The following is a 19,001-nucleotide window of genomic DNA, read 5'->3' as shown; positions in this document are numbered from 1 at the left end:
ACACCCTTCCCAATTTTGAACCATACAGTGTTTCCTTGCTCTGTTTCAACAACTGCCTACTAGTCCAAGTAAAGGTTTTGCATAAGCACAATCAAATGTTCTGGGTTTCCCATTCTTCTCATAAGACACAAAGATACACAGTTCAAATCCACCAGCTTCTCTGTGGGAGAAATACAGGTAATCTCCTCCCATGCTGGAGGGTCACCAGGGATCAGTTCTGGCTCTGTGGTCCTCAACCACAACAATGGCTATAGCTGAGGCAGAGCCAGTTGTTTCCTCTCAGCCAGAGAGGAGTTTTTCTTAAATTAACTCTTTGTATTGCACACCATCTCTCAATGTCTGGTCTTAGGCTTTGCTCTCTATTCTACCATATGGTCCAATGAAACTGAGATGCAGGAATCAATTGACTGATGCTCCGGAGGGCGCAAAAGTCTTCAAGCTTGCTCACCCACCTGAGTTCTCTAATTCTTTTCTATCTCTGAAGAACTTTTGTATTGCCTTATCAATTTAACTACACATTTTTACAAAGTGTTACATTTTATTTTTATGCCATAAAATGAAACTCATGTTTTAAACATGATAGTTTTTTTCAGGGTATGACTGGCAGAAACAGAAGTCTCTACTACCTGTTGACATTTGAAAATGAGTGAGGATCTATAAGAAAATCATTGTTTTGACACATATTAGAGGTTCCAGAGACACTACTATGTCAAGCACCTTTGCTAAGACCTAGACTATTCCTCTGCTTATTAGTTGGTAAGCACTTCTGAGGAAAGCATGAATTATTTCAGACTGCATATATTATAAATGTTATTGTTTCAGCACATAGGATATAAACTAGAAAAAATAAGACCATTTTTTCCTGGAAATATAGCCTGCAAAACTTTTTAAAAGAAGAATAAGGTAGAGTCTCACAAAATTAATTAACCCTCAATAGGTAATTTTTTAAAATTTCCATCAAGTCCATTCCAAATCATATTGAACCAAGTATATAAATCTTTATGGAAGCAAATGACCATGTTTTCCCCTACAGAGCTGGATGAAAGTTTAAACTTTAGTAGTTATTGGTTGTTGAGTTCTGATGACCTAGTAAGGAGTTACATTGTCAACTCAAAGGCTTGTGATTTGAAACCACCAGTTGCTCCTTGGGAGAAAGATGAGAAATATCCTCCTATGCTATTTACGACCTCTGAAACCCTGCTGGAAGGTCAGCTATTAGTTGGTTCTGACTTGATGACATATAACAACAACAAATTATTTTAACCACTGTGCCATAAAGGCTTCTCCACTACTAGATGGAAAGAAGGAAGAATAGGAAGGAGGAAAGGAGAGAGAGTGAAAAGGGGGGAAGGAGAGAGGGAAGGAGGGAAGGAAGAAGAAAGGGGGAAAGGGAGGATAGGAGGGAAGAAAAAAAGGAAGAGAAGAGGGAGGGAGGAAGGGAGGGAGGGAGAGAGGGAAGGAAGGAATCTCTGACATGTTGGAGCACTTTGCTGCAGTCACTGTGCCAATCCACCTGATGGAAGGTCTTCCTCTTTCACCTAACCTTCCACCTTTCTTTCTTTTTTTTTTTTAATTTTATTTTTTATTTTTGTGTGAGTGTACCATCAAGTCAGATCTGACTGGTACAGGAGGAGATTGTCCTTCCTTTTCCCGACAGAGCATCTGGTGGATTCGAACCGTGTGCCTCTGGGATTGTAGTTGCAGCTCCTTGACACTAGGCCACCAGAGCTCCCCAACCTTCCACCTTTCTAAGCATGCTGTCCCTCTCCAGGGAATAGCCTCTCTCAAGCAGCATGCCCAAAGTATGTGAGACGAAGCTTTACTTAACACAAATATACTTACTGTAACTACATTTAAATACATTTTTATTTTATATTGGTTTTTTTCTTGCCTCCTGAAACTCTATGTACGATCAGTGCTCAGGCCGTTCGTTCACAGGGTCGCTATGAGTCGTCTACGACTCAACAGCATCAAACAACAACACAACAACATTGGTTTTCTTACAAAGTTCATATACATTGTTTTTCACACTATTTTAACTCACATTGTATTTCATACAATCACTCCCATTTGTTATATTTTATACAATTAATACCAAAATCTGCCCACCATTGCTCTGTCTTTCCAGCTCCCCATCGGATCGCTCCCATTTCCTCTACTCCCCTTTCCAATAAAATTGTGCAAACCTATGATTTACCCCCTGCCAATCCTTACTCCTCTGCTCCCGCCATTCCCCACCAATTGGATCCTCATACATGGTTATCTATTTTTACAATGACAGTCTTATACAATATTTGTCCTTATGGGACCAAGTTAGTTCACTTAGCATAATGCTCTCCAGTCCCTCCCAAGTGTAACTCTATTATAAAAACAGGTTTAGGACATACGAAAGTGCGTTGGATACCGACAGTGTTTTTCACATTTATGAAAGGAAGAACTACTTAGCAATTTAAAACAGGGACTAGTGATACAAGTTCTAACAGGAATGAGTCTCAAAAGCCATCTATTAAACTGAAAAACAGACTCTGATGATTCAATTTATATAAAATCTAAGAAGAGATAACATTAACCAGAAAGTTCTTTTGGGGGTGGAGATTTGATGGGAAAAGCAGAAAAAATCTTTCCCGGAATGATACAAATATCCATATCTTGTACATGCTCACTCATTGCTGTTGAATATAAATCGATTCACAACTGACCCTTGGTTAGGTTACCCAGAATGTACATTACATGAAAGGCAATTGCCCATCTTTCTCCTACTGGGGAAGTCAGACTTGTCTTTGACTTAGCAGAACAACAGACTGTGCCACTGTTATTGTTGTTAGACCTTCGAGTCAAGTACGACTCACCACGACTCTATGAACAACTTCCTGACACACTAGAGCCCATTGTGGTAATCATTATGTCAATCCACATGGTTGAGGGTCTTCTCCTTTGCCAGCCCTCTACCCTTCCGAGCATCATATCCCTCTCCAAGGAATAGCCCCTCCTAGTAACATGCCCAAAATATGTGCGGCAAAGTCTCATCATTCTTGCCTTTACAGAATACTCCTGAAGCACCCTCTCAAAGACATATTTGTTTTGTTCTTTTGGCAGTCCATGGGATATTCAGTGTTCTTCTCCAACACCACAGCTCAAAGGTATCAATTCTTCCTCTGTCGTTCTTATTCATTGTCAGGCTCTCAGATGTATAACAAGTGATTGGGAAGACCATGGCCTAAATGAGATGCACCTTAGTCCTCACATTTACATCATTATTTCTCAATAATTTGGAATGGTCCCTAACTGCAGATTTTCCCAGTGCAATGCAACGGTGTTAATTGTGGATCAGAGTAAGATGAAATTCTTGACAGTCTCAATCCTTTCTCTATCCATCATAATGTTGCTTATCAGTCCAACGCTAAGAATCTTTTTCCCCCTTGACATTGAGATGCAATCCATACTGAAGGCACACCGAGTGTCTCATTATGCCTCTAGTGCTTCCTTATCTTGTACATGGTCACACAATGGTTTTTGTTGTTGTGCAGCATTGAGTAGGAATCGAGTCATGGATGATCTTCCAGTGTGATTTTTCAGAGGCAATAAATCACATGTGAGATGACTGTCTATCTTTCTCATGCTGGGCAACAGTGATTCAAACCACATACCTTTGTGTTGGCAGCACAATTCCTTACCATTAAGCCACCAGACTGTGTGGATCATAATAGATTATGGCTACACTGGGGAAAATGGGGATTCTAGAACACTTAATTGTGGCTCATGTGAAACCTATACCTAGACCAAGAGGCGATTGTGAGGACAGAGCAAAGGAACACTGCATGGTTTAAAAGTAGGAAAAATGTGCATCAGGATCATATCCTTTCTCTATACCTATTTAATTTGTGTGCTGAGCAGATTATTCGAGAAGCTAGACTCTCTGAAGAGGAATGTGACATCAGGACTGGAGGAAGACTCACCAATAACCTTGATTATGCAGATTATACTACCTTGCTTGCTGAAAGTGAGGAGGACTTGAAATACTTGTTGCAGAAGATCAAACACTGCAGCCTTCAAAACAAATTGCATCTCAACATCAATAAAACAATAATCCTAGCCACTGGATTGATAGGCAACATCATGATAGACGGAGACAATATTGAAGACTTCATCTTACTTTGATGCACAATCAATATATTTAAGACTAGCAGTTATGAGATCCGGAGATGTTTTGCACTGGGAAGGTCTCCAATGAGATACTGTGCCAAATTATTGAGGAGCAATGATGCCAGTTTGGCAACTAAGGTGCATCTGATTCCGGCCATGGTCTTTTAAGGCACTTGCTTTGCATCGAGAGCTGCACAGTGACTAAGGATGAAAGAAGAAGAATTGATGCCTTTGGATTGTGGTTTTGGAGCTCCACAGACTACCAAGAGAATAAATAGATATATCTTGGAGAAGTTGCAGTCACAATACTGCTTAGAGGCAAAGATGATGAAGATTTGTCTCGCATGCTTTGGGCATGTTTCTGGGAGAGGTTATACATTGGTGAGGGATATCATGCTTGGGAAAGTGGAGTGACACTGAAAGAGAGGAAGACCCCATACCAAGTGAATTGACGCAGTGACTGCAACAATGGGCCCGAGTGTGTCAGAGATTGTGAGGATGGCACAGGATAGGACAGGGCTCAGATCTGTTGTTCATAGTGTTGCCATGAGTTGTACTCAATTCAATGGCCCCTAATAACAACAACAAGCCACCAGAGCTCCTTCTCACAGGCATGTACAATCCTCAGATTTCATTATTCTGAATTACACTTAAGATCTTTCCATTTTATTGTACGTAAATCATACCTAAGGTGTTTTTTTTTCTTTCCTAAATTTTTCACCACTATTGAATATTCTACAGGCAATTCAGCAATTTTTAAATGTCAGCTGCCAGCATAGAGGACAGATTGTGGTTTAACAGAGACATTGAGAAGGATAGATTGCTTTCTTTAGGTCACAGCTCTGTCTCTTTAACAATTGGCACAGTTTCAAAAATAGTATCATTTTCAATAGCAAAACTCTGGTAATTATGCTTCCATTTTAGGCCTACAGTTAAAACTTCCCTGGTAATAATGAGTGGAGAAGGAATGTTGCGAATAAATGATGCATCTGTCGTGTTAACCAGATTGGGACCAAGGCGTTCCACAGAAGGTACAGATTTATTCGTAATTATTTGGGAAAGACAGGTTGTTTGCTACTAGAAGGGGGCAGGGAAAAGAGGACAGAGTTGGGGGTGACTTTTAACTTATTAAAATGATATTTTAAAGACAGGTTTAGGACACAAGAAAGACTGCTCATCTTATTTGTCAAAGCAAAGGAAGTAAAAGCACGCTACAAAATTCCCTGTGGATAAAGACAATGGAAGGAAAATGACTCAAGATAATGAGACATATGTCTTATAAGTCAAAGATTTTGTGAATGAAATTTCATAGACTCCACAGTCTAACAGATCCAGGTTTATGATGAAATGTTATGTTTCAAAACTATAAGAAGAAGATAATGGTTTCTGGCTTACTGTAAATCACAGATTGTTGGGAAAGTCAGATGAAAAATGTTTTCTTCCAGTCCCTGAGCCACCATATCAAGGGTTGGCTTGGGGGAGGGGGAAGGGGAGTGTTGACCTGAAGAGGTAGGGGTAGGAAGAGGAGGAGATGAAGTGGATGTTGGTACAGTAGAAGATGAGGGTGGAGGGGGCTGTGTGGGGTGAACAGTGAACCAGTTTTACATATACCAAAGGTGAGAGGGACCAACACCAATCAGTTACTTTTGTAATGGGGAAGTGTCTTTCCTCTATTCTTCTGAGTAAAATGCTTGTCTGGCAGATATTTCTCTAAAGCTGCAAGCAGGTGTGTGTGTCAGAGTCAATGAGACTGGCTCAGGATAGGGCAGGGTTCAGAGCTATTGTACACAGGGTCACAATAAGTCCCAGGTAACTGAATGGCACATAATAACAACAACAAGGAGAAAGATTGGCCATCCACTCCTGAAATAACAGGTCTTCAAAAACCCTATGTAGAATAGAGCACACGTAGTGCTGAGCCCTCCAGTTGGGAAATACAAAGGAGGAGGAGGAACAGTTGCAGACAGACACTAATGACTGGAATGTGGAATGTAAGAAGTATGAATATAGGAAAATTAGATGTTGTTAAGAAAGGAATGAATGCATAAATATTGTCATACTAGGCATTGGCGAAATGAGATTAATTGGCATGGAATATTTATAATCAGACAATCATATGAACTACTATACAGAAGGTGAAAAGGTGAATAAAAATAGAGCCACATTCATAGTTAAAAAGACCATTTCCAGAGCCATCTTGAAATACAATGTTGTGAGTAATACGATAATATCCATAGGCATATAAGGAAGATTTGTTAATAAACTATCATTAAGATACAGCACCAAAAGCCAGAGGCAGAGAGGAGGAAATACATTATTTCTACCAACTTTTGCAGCCTGAAATCGATCAAACATGTGACAAAATCATTAATAATAATGTGTGACTAAAAAGCAAAAGTTGGGAAAAGAGACAAGGTTAAGTAGTTGGAAAACATGAGCTTGGTTACTGAAATGAGGCTGGAGATAAAATTTAAGAATTTTATGCAATCAATTTTTCATTGAATTCATTGCAAATACCTTTTTATAAGAAACATAAACAATGACTATACACATGGACTTCACCTGATGGTCTACACAAGAATAACATTGGATACATCTATGGAAAGAATCATTAGAGAAGTTCAATATCAACTGTGGAAACTAGGTCAGATGCTGATTGTGGAACAGACCATCAACTATTCATATGCAAGTTCAAACTGAAGCTAAAGAAAATGAAATCAAGTATCCAGCAACCAAAATTTGACCTTGAGTCTATCCCACTTAAATTTAAAAACCACCTCTGGAATAGGTTCGAGGCCTTCTACAATAGTAAGCAATTCATGCAGAATTCAAAAGGAAGTTATAAAGACAGAGGAATAAGAAAAGACCAAGATGGATAATGGAAGAGACTCTGACTATTGAACTAGGGTGCTGAGAAGCCATAGCAAAGGGAAGAAATTTATGTGAGTTAAGGAGGTAAACAGAAGATTTCAAAGGACAGCTCAGGAAGATAAAGCATTATAATGAAATGTGCAAAGAGTTGAAATTGGAAAAATCAAAAGAGATGAACTTGCTCAGCATTTCTTTTTTTTTTCCTTTTTTAAAACATAATTTTAATGAGTATTTACAGAGATTTTGGATTTCCATTCATTCATTGCTACACTTCTCTCCCCGCCTATCCCTCTCCCCCACCCCCAGTTCGCTCCTCTCTTTCAAAAGTAGAAGAAACACTCCCCTGGTACACAATCCCCCCACACCCTTCCCACTGCCCGAAGTACATTCCACTATGCAACCTTAATTGGCTCAGCATTTCTTAAGCTGAAGGAAGTAAAGAACAAATGCAAGCTGTGAGTTGCAATACTTGAGGATGCTATGGGCAGAATATTGAATGATCCAAGAAGCATCAGAAACATCAAAAGAAGATGGAGGGAGTACACAGAGACACTGTACCAAAAAGAAGTGGTTGACACGGAAGAATTTAATGAAACAATAAATGACCATGAGACAATGGTAATGAAGGAGGAAGTTCAAGCTACCCTAAAGGAATTGGCAAAAAAAAAAGGCTCCAGGGTTGATGGAATACCAATTGACATATTTAAAAAAACAGATGTTGCCCTGGATTTGCTCACCAAGTTGTGCCAAGAATCTGGAGGACAACCACCTTGCTAAAAAAACTGCAAGAGATCCATATTTATTCCCATTCCAAAAAAGGTGACCTAACAGAGTGTGGAAATTATCAAACAGTATTTTGGAAGCAGAAGTGGCATCCACATCCTAAACCACATGCCTCTGGAAACTCTATGAACTTTGAGAAACAATGATAGTTCTAGAAAGGCTTCAGGTCTTTCATTCGTAGGGTCACTATGAGTCATGCTCAACTTGACGGCAATCAACAACAACATCACTGATATCACACGTGAGCAAAATCCTGCTGAAGATCACCAAAAAAATGATGGGAACAGTACACTGACAGAACTACCACAAATACAAACTGGGTTTAGAAGAGGCCATGGCACTCGGGACAATATGGCCAATGTTCAGATGGATCTTGGCTGTAAGCAGAGAGTACCAGATGAATTTTCGTGTTTCATTGACTATTCAAAGGCATTTGACTGTGTGGATCACAACAAATTGTGGCTAACATTGCGAAGAATGGGAATCCCAGAACACTTGATTTTGCTCATGTAAAAACTATACTTGAACCAGGAAGCAGTTGTCAGAACAAAGAAAGGAAACACTGCATGGTTCAAAATCAAGACAGGAATGTGTCAGGGATGTGCCCTACCTCCCATACCTTTCAATCTACATGCAGAACATATCATTCAGGAGGCTGCAGATAACACAGCCTTGCTTGCTGAAACTGAGGAGGACCTGAAGCATTCGCTGCAGAAGGCCAACGACTTTAGGAAGATGCCAGATGAGATGGATTGACATAGTAACTGGAGTAAAGGAGGTCGGTGTGTCAGAGACAGTGAGACTGGCTCAGGACAAGGCAGAATTTAGAGATATTATGCATAGGATCTCCATGAGTCAGGGTTGACTCGAGGACACATAGCAACATAATATGACTAAGAACTTTAGTAGGACAATTGGTAGGCATTTAGCTCCTAACCAAAAAGTTGGCAGTTCAGAAACACCCAGCCCCTCTGTAGTAGGAAGATCTTATATTCACCTTCTGCAGACTGCTGTTGTTTGCTGCCAAATCAAAATTGACACATAACTGACCCTCTGTTGGGTTTTTACAGGCAGTTTAATTGCACTAGAGGAGATTGCCTATCTTCCTCCAGTGGAACCATTGGTAGGTTTGAACCAGGTGCATTTAGAATTGCAGCACAGCTTCTTACTAGTAGGCCACCAAAGCTTGGTGCTCTCAAGATCTTTCCAACTTGTAGTACCCCTCTGTTTAACAATACGAAGCCCTGCCCAATCCTGTGCCGTCCTGACCATCTCTGCTGTCCTTAAACTCATTAAAGACGTCGCTTTGTCAATCCATGTTGTTGAGGGTCTTCTTCCCTTCACTGACCTTCTGCTTTGCCAAGCATGATGCCGTTGTCCAAGAACTGGCCCTTTCTGGCAACGAGCCCACAGGATAATAAGACGAAGTCTCCCCATCCTTACTTTCAAGGACATAGAACTCTGGGTGCACTTCTTTCAAGGTAGGCTTGTTCATTCTTTAAGAAGTCCTGGAGGGGTAGTTCTACTCTGTTACACTGAGAGGGGTGGGGTCACTCTAAATTGTAACCAATAGAACAATCCCTAACAATAACCTAACTCAGTAAATTCATTCAATCAGCGCATACTCTTTGAGATTCTTTTAACATAAAATGTACTGCTCTAAGTCCTTGAAGAACATCAATGGACGCAACTGAGATAATCTTGATTTTTGTGTGCAGATTTTATCATAGCAGGGCACATTAATAATACACATAAGTGAATTACCTATAAGGTATTAAGCACTACAGAGAAAAGGGATGGATAATAATAGAAAGATAAACTATGTTAATATCTTGTTGTTGTTATGTGTCATTGAGATAGAATCAACTCACAGCTGACCCTCCAGAGAACTTTCAAAAGTAGTGAATCACGAATCATGCAGGAGGGGATTGCCTATCTTTCTGCCATGGAGCAGCTAGTGAATTCTAATAACCTGCCTTTGCATTGGCAGTGTGCCTACTCATTAGGCCACCAGAGCTCTCTGTTAAAGTCTTAGAGAAGTAATTTTTTCTTCTTTTTGCCTAAAAACAATAAAGACATACTGAGAGAACTTTTGTTCCATGCATATAATGAGGGGTAAAAATCATTAAAAAAGAATTCCAAGCCAGAATTGTCAACGTTGCCATATAATTAATGACTGAATAAGGTCCGTTCTGTCAGTTACTTAAAATGGAAATATGTGAAGTTAAAGCTCCAAGATACAGTTAGAGTTTAATGTAGTGCCATCTGTACTAGTCTTCTCCCAGAATTCTTGGTAATCTCTCATTCTGAAGAAGATCTATTTCTGAGTGTATCTTTAAGCCTAAGAAATGAAAAAGTATTGTATTCAGTGATATTGTCCCCGGCACATACTGTCTCACTCACTCAAGGCCATGGAGTCAGAACCAGGGTTTCTGGAGGCTGTGAATCTCATGGAAGGAGATTGCCCATCCTTCTCCTCTGAGGCAGCTGGCTATGCTCACGGCAGATTGGCAGCAGAGCTCTTTTCTCTTAGGTAACCAGAGGTTCTTGTAAAAGCATTGTTGCTGTTGTGTTAAAACTATGATCCCAAAAAACTCACGAGGCAGTCTTATGAGAAAGTGACTCTACATATCTAATTTTATTCCATATTTCCAACGTTTTTCAGAATAGTATTTCTTGAAAATGATGCTTTCTCAGGATTAAACTTGTTTGTAAAATTACTTGACATAGTAACCTGGCACGTGTAAATGTGGGTATCCATTAACATTTTAAAAATGAAAAGTCATAAAAAAAGATTATATTCCAAGGTTCATTGGGATTTCTGATTATTTCATGAGTCTTTTTTTTAAAAAAAAGTGATTGTTTCAGAGAGTGAGGATAACAATTTAGACAAATGTACAGCAATTATACTGGACCAGCTGTTCTTTGCAGCACAGACATAAGTAAGTGTACACAGGCACATAGATTTCATTCTATAGTTTGTGAGTGCTTGAAGTTCCTTATCCTTTATTCAGTGTTCTCTTCAATTGCATTGCTCACTACCCTGCTATTTCCAGCTGAAAGTGTGAAAGGAAGGGGAAATGCAAGCTGGTAAAGATAGTTTGTCAGTTTGGCTTGTCAAAGTAGGTGAGGAAGTCAAAACAGCTAGATAAAATTAGGTTTGAAGTCTTTTCATCTGTGTCGTTCCTGTTCTGCCAGAACCAGTCCTTGTGTGCCATCAGGTGGGAACCGATTCATAGCGGGCCCTCCAATGGGTTTTTAGAGGCTGTAAATCACACAGGAGGAGATTTCTTATTTTTCCCCCCTGTAGAGCAGTTGGTGGATTTGAACCATGTGTCTCTGAAGTCACAGGGCAACTTCTTACTGCTAGACCAACAGAACTCCCTCCCCAGGGTCTAGATCTTCATAGGCAGCCCCCAGCTTTCAAATAAACTCTGTTTCTAAGTGTACCTTTCAATACATGTTTATGCCTAAATGTATCTAAATCTTAAATTGAATTTGCAGGCAAGTCAGAAAACTGTTTTTCTTACTTAGCTTTACTACCTCAAATTATCCGGGAGGCTGGGCTCTATGAGGAGAAATGTGGGGTCAAGATTGGTGGATGATTTATCAACAATCTGCGTTATGCGGATGACACAATCCTGCTTGCTGAAACTGAGGAGGACCTGAAGCGCCTGCTGCAGAGTGTCAAGGACTGCAGCCTACAATATGGATTGAGGCTCAATGTCAAGAAGACAAAGATTCTCACCACTGGACCAATTGGCAGCATCAGGATGGATGGTGAAGAGATTGAGATTGTACACAGCTTTAATTTGATTGGCTCCATAGTCAACAGTCTTGGCACCAGCAGCCAGGAAATTAAAAGGCGCATTGCCATGGGAAGGTCTGCTGTTAGGGACCTCTCCAAAGTGCTGAGGAGCAATGGTGTCTCTTTGGAGACTAAGGTGCGTCTGATACAGGCCATGGTCTTCGCAATCACCTGTTATGCATCAGAGAGTTGGACAATGACCAAGGAGGATAGAAGGAGAATTGATGCCTTTGAGCTGTGGTGCTGGAGAATACCATGGAGAATACTGTGGTATTGAGAATACCATGGACTGCTAGGAAAACAAACAGATTTGTCCTGGAAAGGGTTAAACTGAGTGCTCCTTGGAGGCAAGGATTCTGAGGCTCCGTCTAACATACTTTGGCCATGTTGTGAGGAGAGACTGGTCTTTAGAGAGGGACATCATGCTTGGGAGGGTGGAGGGACAGCGCAGGAGAGGAAGGCCCTCTATGAGGTGGATTGATTGAGTGACTGGGATAATTGGGATGGGAGTGTCAGAGACAGTGTGATTGGCACAGGACAGAGCGGAGTTTAGGGCTGTTGTACATAGGGTCGCTATGAGTTGCAGGCGACTCGACGGCACATAACAACAACACAAAACAAAAGCCTTACTATCAGGCAAGAAAAACTTGAAGCCTTTTCAATGATTTAAAACCTGAAGGTGAAGTAAATGAAGGCAATAAAGGTGGAGAATTTGTTGCAATAGGAATAGAATCAATCATTTCAAAGAGGAAGACCCTGGATGAGATGGATTGACGTAGTAACTGAGGAAATTGGGGGTAGGTGTGTCAGAGACAATGAAATTGGCTCGGGCTAGGGCAGGCCTCAGACCTGTTGTACAGAGGGTTGCTATGAGTCACAAAGGGGGCACCTAACAACAGTAACAACAAAGGGTAAGTAGGAGTTTTCCATAAATCAGACATTCCTAACCCAAAGATCTACATGCATAACTCACTATGGTTTCTGGTTTCAGGAAGTAATAATTGATTATTTGAAAAAAATTCTTTTAAAATCCATAGGAATTGCTTCTCTCTTGTGGCCTAGAGGCAAGAAAACTGTGCTGCAGTCCCAAAAGCACGTAGTTCAAATCCACCAGCTGCTCCACAGGAGTAGGATGGGCAATCTCCTCCTGTGTGACTGATTTCTTCTGAAAACCCACTGACGGGTCAGGAGTGGGCCATTCCTACTCTATGAGTACACCACAATAACAAAAGACCTCCCGTAAACAGATAGGGAGAAATATTAAGGGATCATTCATTCTAACGGCTGTTATTTCTTTTCGCAAATGAAAAAGACAGGAACATCATACCTCACTCAGACCCAGAAATCATTTTCACATTCTCACTGCAAAGTTATTTTAATAATAAAAGTTCCTTTTAATAGCAAAAGTTCCTGAATGATTAATCCCTCACTGCTAATCAAAAGGCAGGAGATAACTCTACCCAGAGGCACCTTGGAAGAAGGCCTGATGATCAGCTTCTAGAAAACTGTCCACACTGTGGACCACTGTTGTCTTCTGAGTCACGTTCAGTTTTCATGAGTCAGAGCTGACTTAAAAGCAACTGGTGATTTATTTTCATAATAACAACCACCATATTCTGTTTAATTTTTTAGTCCATTGACCCTCCCTCTTTGATGGTTAACTCCTTAAAGAAGAAATTGCCTTTTCATTTTCGTATCCCTAGGGTTTTGTTCAAAAGAACAAACATTTATCTTGGAGAAGGCACAGCCAGAGTGCTCCTTGGAGACAAAGATTATGAAGCTTCATTTCACACACTTTGAACATGTTGCTAGGAGAGGTTATTCTTTTGAGAAGGACATTAGGCATGGAAAGGTGGAGGGTCAAGGAAAGAGAGAAAGACCTTCAGCCAGATGGATTGACTCCATGACAGCAGCAATGGGCTCTAGTGTGTCAGAGACAGTGAGGATGGCACAGGTTAGGCCAGGGTTCATATCTGTTGTTCATAGGATTGCAATGAGTCACACTCGACCAGACAGCACCTAACAATAGATATTTCTTTGACACAAAACTTACTATCCATGAGGTAAAGGACTCAATAATTAATGAACAAATCACACTGCTCTTAAAGTCCAACAAAAGCACTAAACCTTGGCAAATTCCTTATTTGGTAGTAACCCAACTCCCTTACTTTATAGGAAGTTCAAATTCTGAATATATTCACTCCCCTTTATATCATCATTATCTATCTGCAATGTAAGAATATCAGATGATTATATTAACAACTATATCTTAGTATAAGTTGTCCTTCAAATAAACTGAAAGGGTATTTGAAACACTTGTGCAGAAGAGGGCACTTTGCTTAGTGTCTACCCAATAGAATGGCTCATTAAAAGTCAAATATTTTGAAGAATTCATTAAAATCCCTCTTCTTTGCTAAAGCAAGTCTCATAGCTTACTCTGTGTAATTGTGACATTTTAATATTTCTCCTAATGATTATTCAGAGACTCAGATGTATTCATGATGAAAAAAAAAATGATCAAACATTGCTCTATTTTTAACCTAGGTCTTCAGAGAGTTTATTATTTTGAAATAAAATCTATTAACCCTCGTGAATACATTATTCCTCATTAAGATTCTCTTTAATTCACTTGGCATGTTAAAGACAGGGTATCATTGAATAATTTATAAGTAAAAATTATTTTGGAGTATTTATCGTAGAAATAAGAGTGACTAGAAAAAAAGAGAAAAAAATCTGTTTAAAAAGGCACAAGAAAAGGGAAGACTAGGTAAGGGAGTCTCCAGTTTAACGACAGCATTTCTAGAGACCTTTTAAGGAGTTCTGGTGGTATGGTCCATTACATAGTGCACTGCAAACTGAAAGGTCAGCCGTTCAAATCCAAGAGCTACTCTAGGGAAGGGAGGCAGTCAGATTTGGAAAGATTCCATAAAGATGTTGGAAACCCAAGGGAGTATCACTGTGGATTGGACTCAATAAAATAGCAATGAGTTTGGTCTGGTTTGGGTTAGAACACTCCCATCATGATTGACAAAGTGACTCTGACAGTTGACTGGAGCATGAAAGAGATTGTGAGGATGACATAGCTCAGGGGAAGATTCAGATCTGTGGTTCATATGGTTATTGTGAGTTGTGGTTGACCTGTTGGCACCTAACAATAAAACAATAAGAACATCTTATCATCTAGCTTCTCCAAGTATTTTGAAAGACATGGGTCAACAAGTTAAGGCATTTCATAGACCCACCCTACAAGATGGAGTGACACAGTGACTGCAGCAACGGGCTCAATCGTGTCAGAGATGATGAGGATGGCACAGGCTAGGACAGGGTTCACATCCGTTGTTCACAGGGTCTCTATGGGTCATATGCAACTTAAGAGTACCTAACAAACCTAACAATAACATTAATATATTTATTATTCAAAACTAGAGTGAGCTGTGCTGCTGACCCAAAGGCTACACTTCTCTGATGGTTCCCTTCCAACGAAGGACCTGCAATCTCCTCATTTATGGACTTAGAAACTCACTGGAATGTCAGCTATGAATAAATTCCAACTTGACAACAACAACAACAAAAAACCCACACAAATATGGTCATTATACGTAGTTCAGTCAATATTATTGTAGCTGTTGCAATCAAGTAGATTCCTACTCATAGTGACTCTATGTGGAGCAGATCTGCCCTGTCCAGAGCCATTCCACAGTCTCTGCCCATTACTGTAGTCACTGTGTTAATCCATCACAATGAGGGTCTTCTACTCTTTCAATGACCTTCAATTTTCCCAAGAGTGATGTTTATTTTTCCCAAGGTCACTCCTGCTAATATGTAAAGCTATAAAAACATGCTCCTGTTGAGCCATAAACCATTATAAAATTGTAAATGATCATGATGATGGTGATGATGCCATGCCATACATTTTTGTGTAATAATCAGCTTTCCATTTTTAGAGTAGTTCTTGTGCATGATTCCTTCTACTACTAAATAACATCAGATAGAGGGCATGGTCTTTGCGATTACTTGCTATGCATCAGAGAGCTGGGCAACGACCAAGGATGACAGAAGAATTGATGCCTTTGAATTGTGGTGCTGGAGAAAAGTATTGAACATACTATGGACTGTGAACAGAACTAATACTGTCCTAGAGAGAATGAAACCAAGCTATTCCTTGAAGGCAAGAATTTTGAGACTTTGTGTCACATATTTTGGTCATATAGCCAGAGGGACTAGTATTTGGAGAAGGACATTATGCTTGGAAGGGTGGAGGGAAAACACAAGAAAGGAAAGGAAATCCCAGATGAGATGGATTGACACAGTAACTGGGACAGTAGGGGCAACTGTGTCAGGGACAGTGAGATTGGCTCAAGATAGAGCAGAGTTCAGCGCTATTATGCATAGGGTCACTATGAGTCCTACTCGACTCGATGGCACATAACGACAACGCAAGGCAGGGGTTTTCCAAACATTTTTGTTAGCCCAACTAGGATTTCTCTGAAAGAAAATCCCCAAATAAATCCAAGAAGAGTTTGAGGAAATGTGTGTTCTGTTCTTAGAACAGGAAAAGAAAAACAGCTATTTTCAGTTTGGGGGAGGAAGGAAAGAGAGTGCTGGCAGCTGATGTAATCAGTTGTGAAACTAAGAAAACAAAATCGTTATGGTGGTTGATTGTTGACAAGATTAAGAAGGACTGACACTTATTTTAGGTCAATAAAGTTTGCCTAAGAGGACTCTGTACGTGCCCTTACTCCTGCTCATGAATAAGAAGGGGCTCAAGAGCTTCCAACTGTGTTGCCTTATAAATTTCTTTCATATTCTTCTGATCATAATTTCCCCAAAGACCGCCCTTAAAACTTTGAGAAACTCTTAGCCCCTAAGAGGAAAAATTTTAGCATGCTCTTACAGTCACCAATTCTGAGAACACAGCTCAGCAAACCATTTGTGAAATCTTTTTTACAGCTTATGACCTACTTTTCATTAGAACAAAGCTGAATTTCTGGAGACGTTTTGCTGTTGTTGGCAACGCTAGGTATAACCATGTAACCTACTTTAGGTAGTGATTCTATGAGCTTATGTCAGCCTATTTATCTTATACACAATAGGCTCAACGTTAAGATAGGTCTAGCTCGAATCATTTACACTCAGTGAAGTCAAGCGTTGAGAATATATTCCAGAGCTGCCTAATCTAAACAATATAATGCTAGCAAATCAGAAGGAATTTGGAAAATACAATCATTTACAATTGCATAGAGTCATCGGGTTTACTCATGAAGCTCTGGCAGCATAGTGCTTAATGTGTTGTTCGGCTAACTAAAAGGGCAGCAGTTTGATTCCACTGTGGTAACTCCATGGGAGAAAGATGAAAAGTCTCTAGATCTAGATTTTTTTTTTTACAGTCTTGGAAATCTTATGAGGGAGGATCACTGAGTCAAATCAGCTGGACAACAATAGGTTTTAGTTTAGAATGTTGGATATTTTAAATCTTGCTACTTAGCATCATGTAAATGCAACATTAAATAATCATTGCAATATGCCTTCATATGCAACTAGTAAAAATATTTTAATCTCTCTGCTTAGCATCATGTATCTGCAACATTAAATAATCATTGTAGCAAGTCATCAAAAACATTTTCTCTCTGGATTTTAATCAAATTGGTGCAATAATTTTTTTAATGCTCAAGTTCTAAGTTGGGGGGGGTTTGGTTGTTGTTGTTTTACTTTTGCTTGCTATTAAGTGTTAGGGAGTACTATTGCTATGGAATCGATCATATTAATACATTATCAAATATTTTATCAATGTGTAAATATAGTTTACATTTATATCCACTTATTTTCTTAATTTAAATCTCAATAATCCCGTCATAGTTCTCTGGAAATATTCAGAGTTCAGGTACTCATTTTTCTTAAGTCACAAGCACAGAGACAAACACATCTACTTAAAGTTACATTCACCTTATTTTAGTTGTATTTTAAAGATGTCTAACATCCCTTACTTTTCCAAGGTAAATCGTTTGTGTAAAAGAGTGGCGATGGGAGAATTCAAGTACTCCTTAGTGTAACTAAGTCATTTCACAGAAGGAAAAAACCCACTTTTGCAACTGCTTTAGGTAACTTTCAAAGTATCAAATCATGTAAGGAGATTATTGTCATGTCAAGGTTCCAAATCTACTCCACATGTTTCTGTTCATTTTTAAGTACAGTTCCATAATTCAGTAATATGAATTAAATTGCTGAGCCATGTTATAGTCAATTAAAACTGCAGTCTCATTTTAACTTTTAAGACATAGAAGACTTTCATGAGAACCATTAGCAGACATTTCTTATAATTAAAAAAAAGGAAATGCATATTACATACTCACCTTTTGGTGTCTTGAAATATTCTGGCAAGATTAAAATGATTGTGATAAGTATAGCTACACATAGTTTAAGGAGAGCGGTTTTTGTCATTTCTTTTCACATGACACAAATGTGCTTCTACCTCATATATTGATAGTGTTCTTCTTCCGGCTTTATCTCTGTGGTGCTTTATGTTAATGTGATTCACCTCATATTCACTTCCTTTTGGGTAAGATTTAAAAAAAAAGCGAGACAGACCTTGAACTTGAACTAACACTTCTTCATTTTTAGTCACTTTCCATTTGAAGAAATACAATTGAATACAACTTTGCAACTATCTCTCAAACAAAAGGATAAATAAAACCATCCCTAGAAGCAAAAAGATTTTATCTTAACTATTTTTATGTAGATTCCTCCCCACGTTCACCAATATATTTACCAAAATTAGAAAGATGGATGTTAGCTACACCTATGTTGTATGAACATCATTCATTACATGGCTATTGATGTCTTTTAAGTGTCAGATGTTGTATGAGATTCTGGTGTTGAGAAATACAGTGCCCAATAAAAAAACTAAGATAGATAAGAATTAAGTTGTAGATAATAGGTGCCATCAAGCCAACTTCAACTCATCAAATGACCCTGTGATCAGAACCTTGCCTCATTCTGTCCCACCCTCATCATCTCTGATATGCTGGAGCCCATTGTTACAGTCACTGTGTCAATCCACCTTGCTGAACATCTTCCTATCTTTCTGATCCTCCACTTGTCACAGTCTGATGTCTTTTTTCAAGGACTAGCCTTTCTTGACGACATACCCAAAGTATATAAGACAAAGTTTTACCATTCTTTTTTATAGCTCATGCATTTTTTAATTATTATTAAATTTTATTAGTTTTAATGAACATTTACAGAGATTTTGGGTTCTCATTCATTCATTGTGGCACTGTTTTCTCTACCCTCCTCCCCAGTTCGTTCACCTTCCCCCCCCCCATGTCTGTTTTAATTACCCAGTTGCCATAGTGCTTGTCAAAGCCAGTTCTGATTAATCTCCTTTGTCAGTGTGTCC

At 39.3% G+C, this 19,001-nt stretch overlaps 1 protein-coding gene across 1 annotated transcript in view; it reads right to left on the bottom strand.

The window, feature by feature from the left end:
• Nucleotides 1-18,043, bottom strand: part of TMEM156 (transmembrane protein 156) — a 56,839-nt gene extending 38,796 nt beyond the window's left edge. The window contains exon 1 of the mRNA XM_006895422.1: nucleotides 17,956-18,043. Coding sequence (XP_006895484.1) covers nucleotides 17,956-18,043 — 88 coding nt within the window. The remainder of the gene's footprint in view (nucleotides 1-17,955) is intronic.
• Nucleotides 18,044-19,001: the final 958 nt, after the last annotated feature.

Source organism: Elephantulus edwardii, unplaced genomic scaffold, assembly GCF_000299155.1.
Source record: "Elephantulus edwardii isolate Elephantulus edwardi_28Jun2011 unplaced genomic scaffold, EleEdw1.0 scaffold00167, whole genome shotgun sequence".
Lineage (NCBI taxonomy): Eukaryota > Metazoa > Chordata > Mammalia > Macroscelidea > Macroscelididae > Elephantulus > Elephantulus edwardii.
This window is presented reverse-complemented; position numbering and strand designations above follow the sequence as displayed.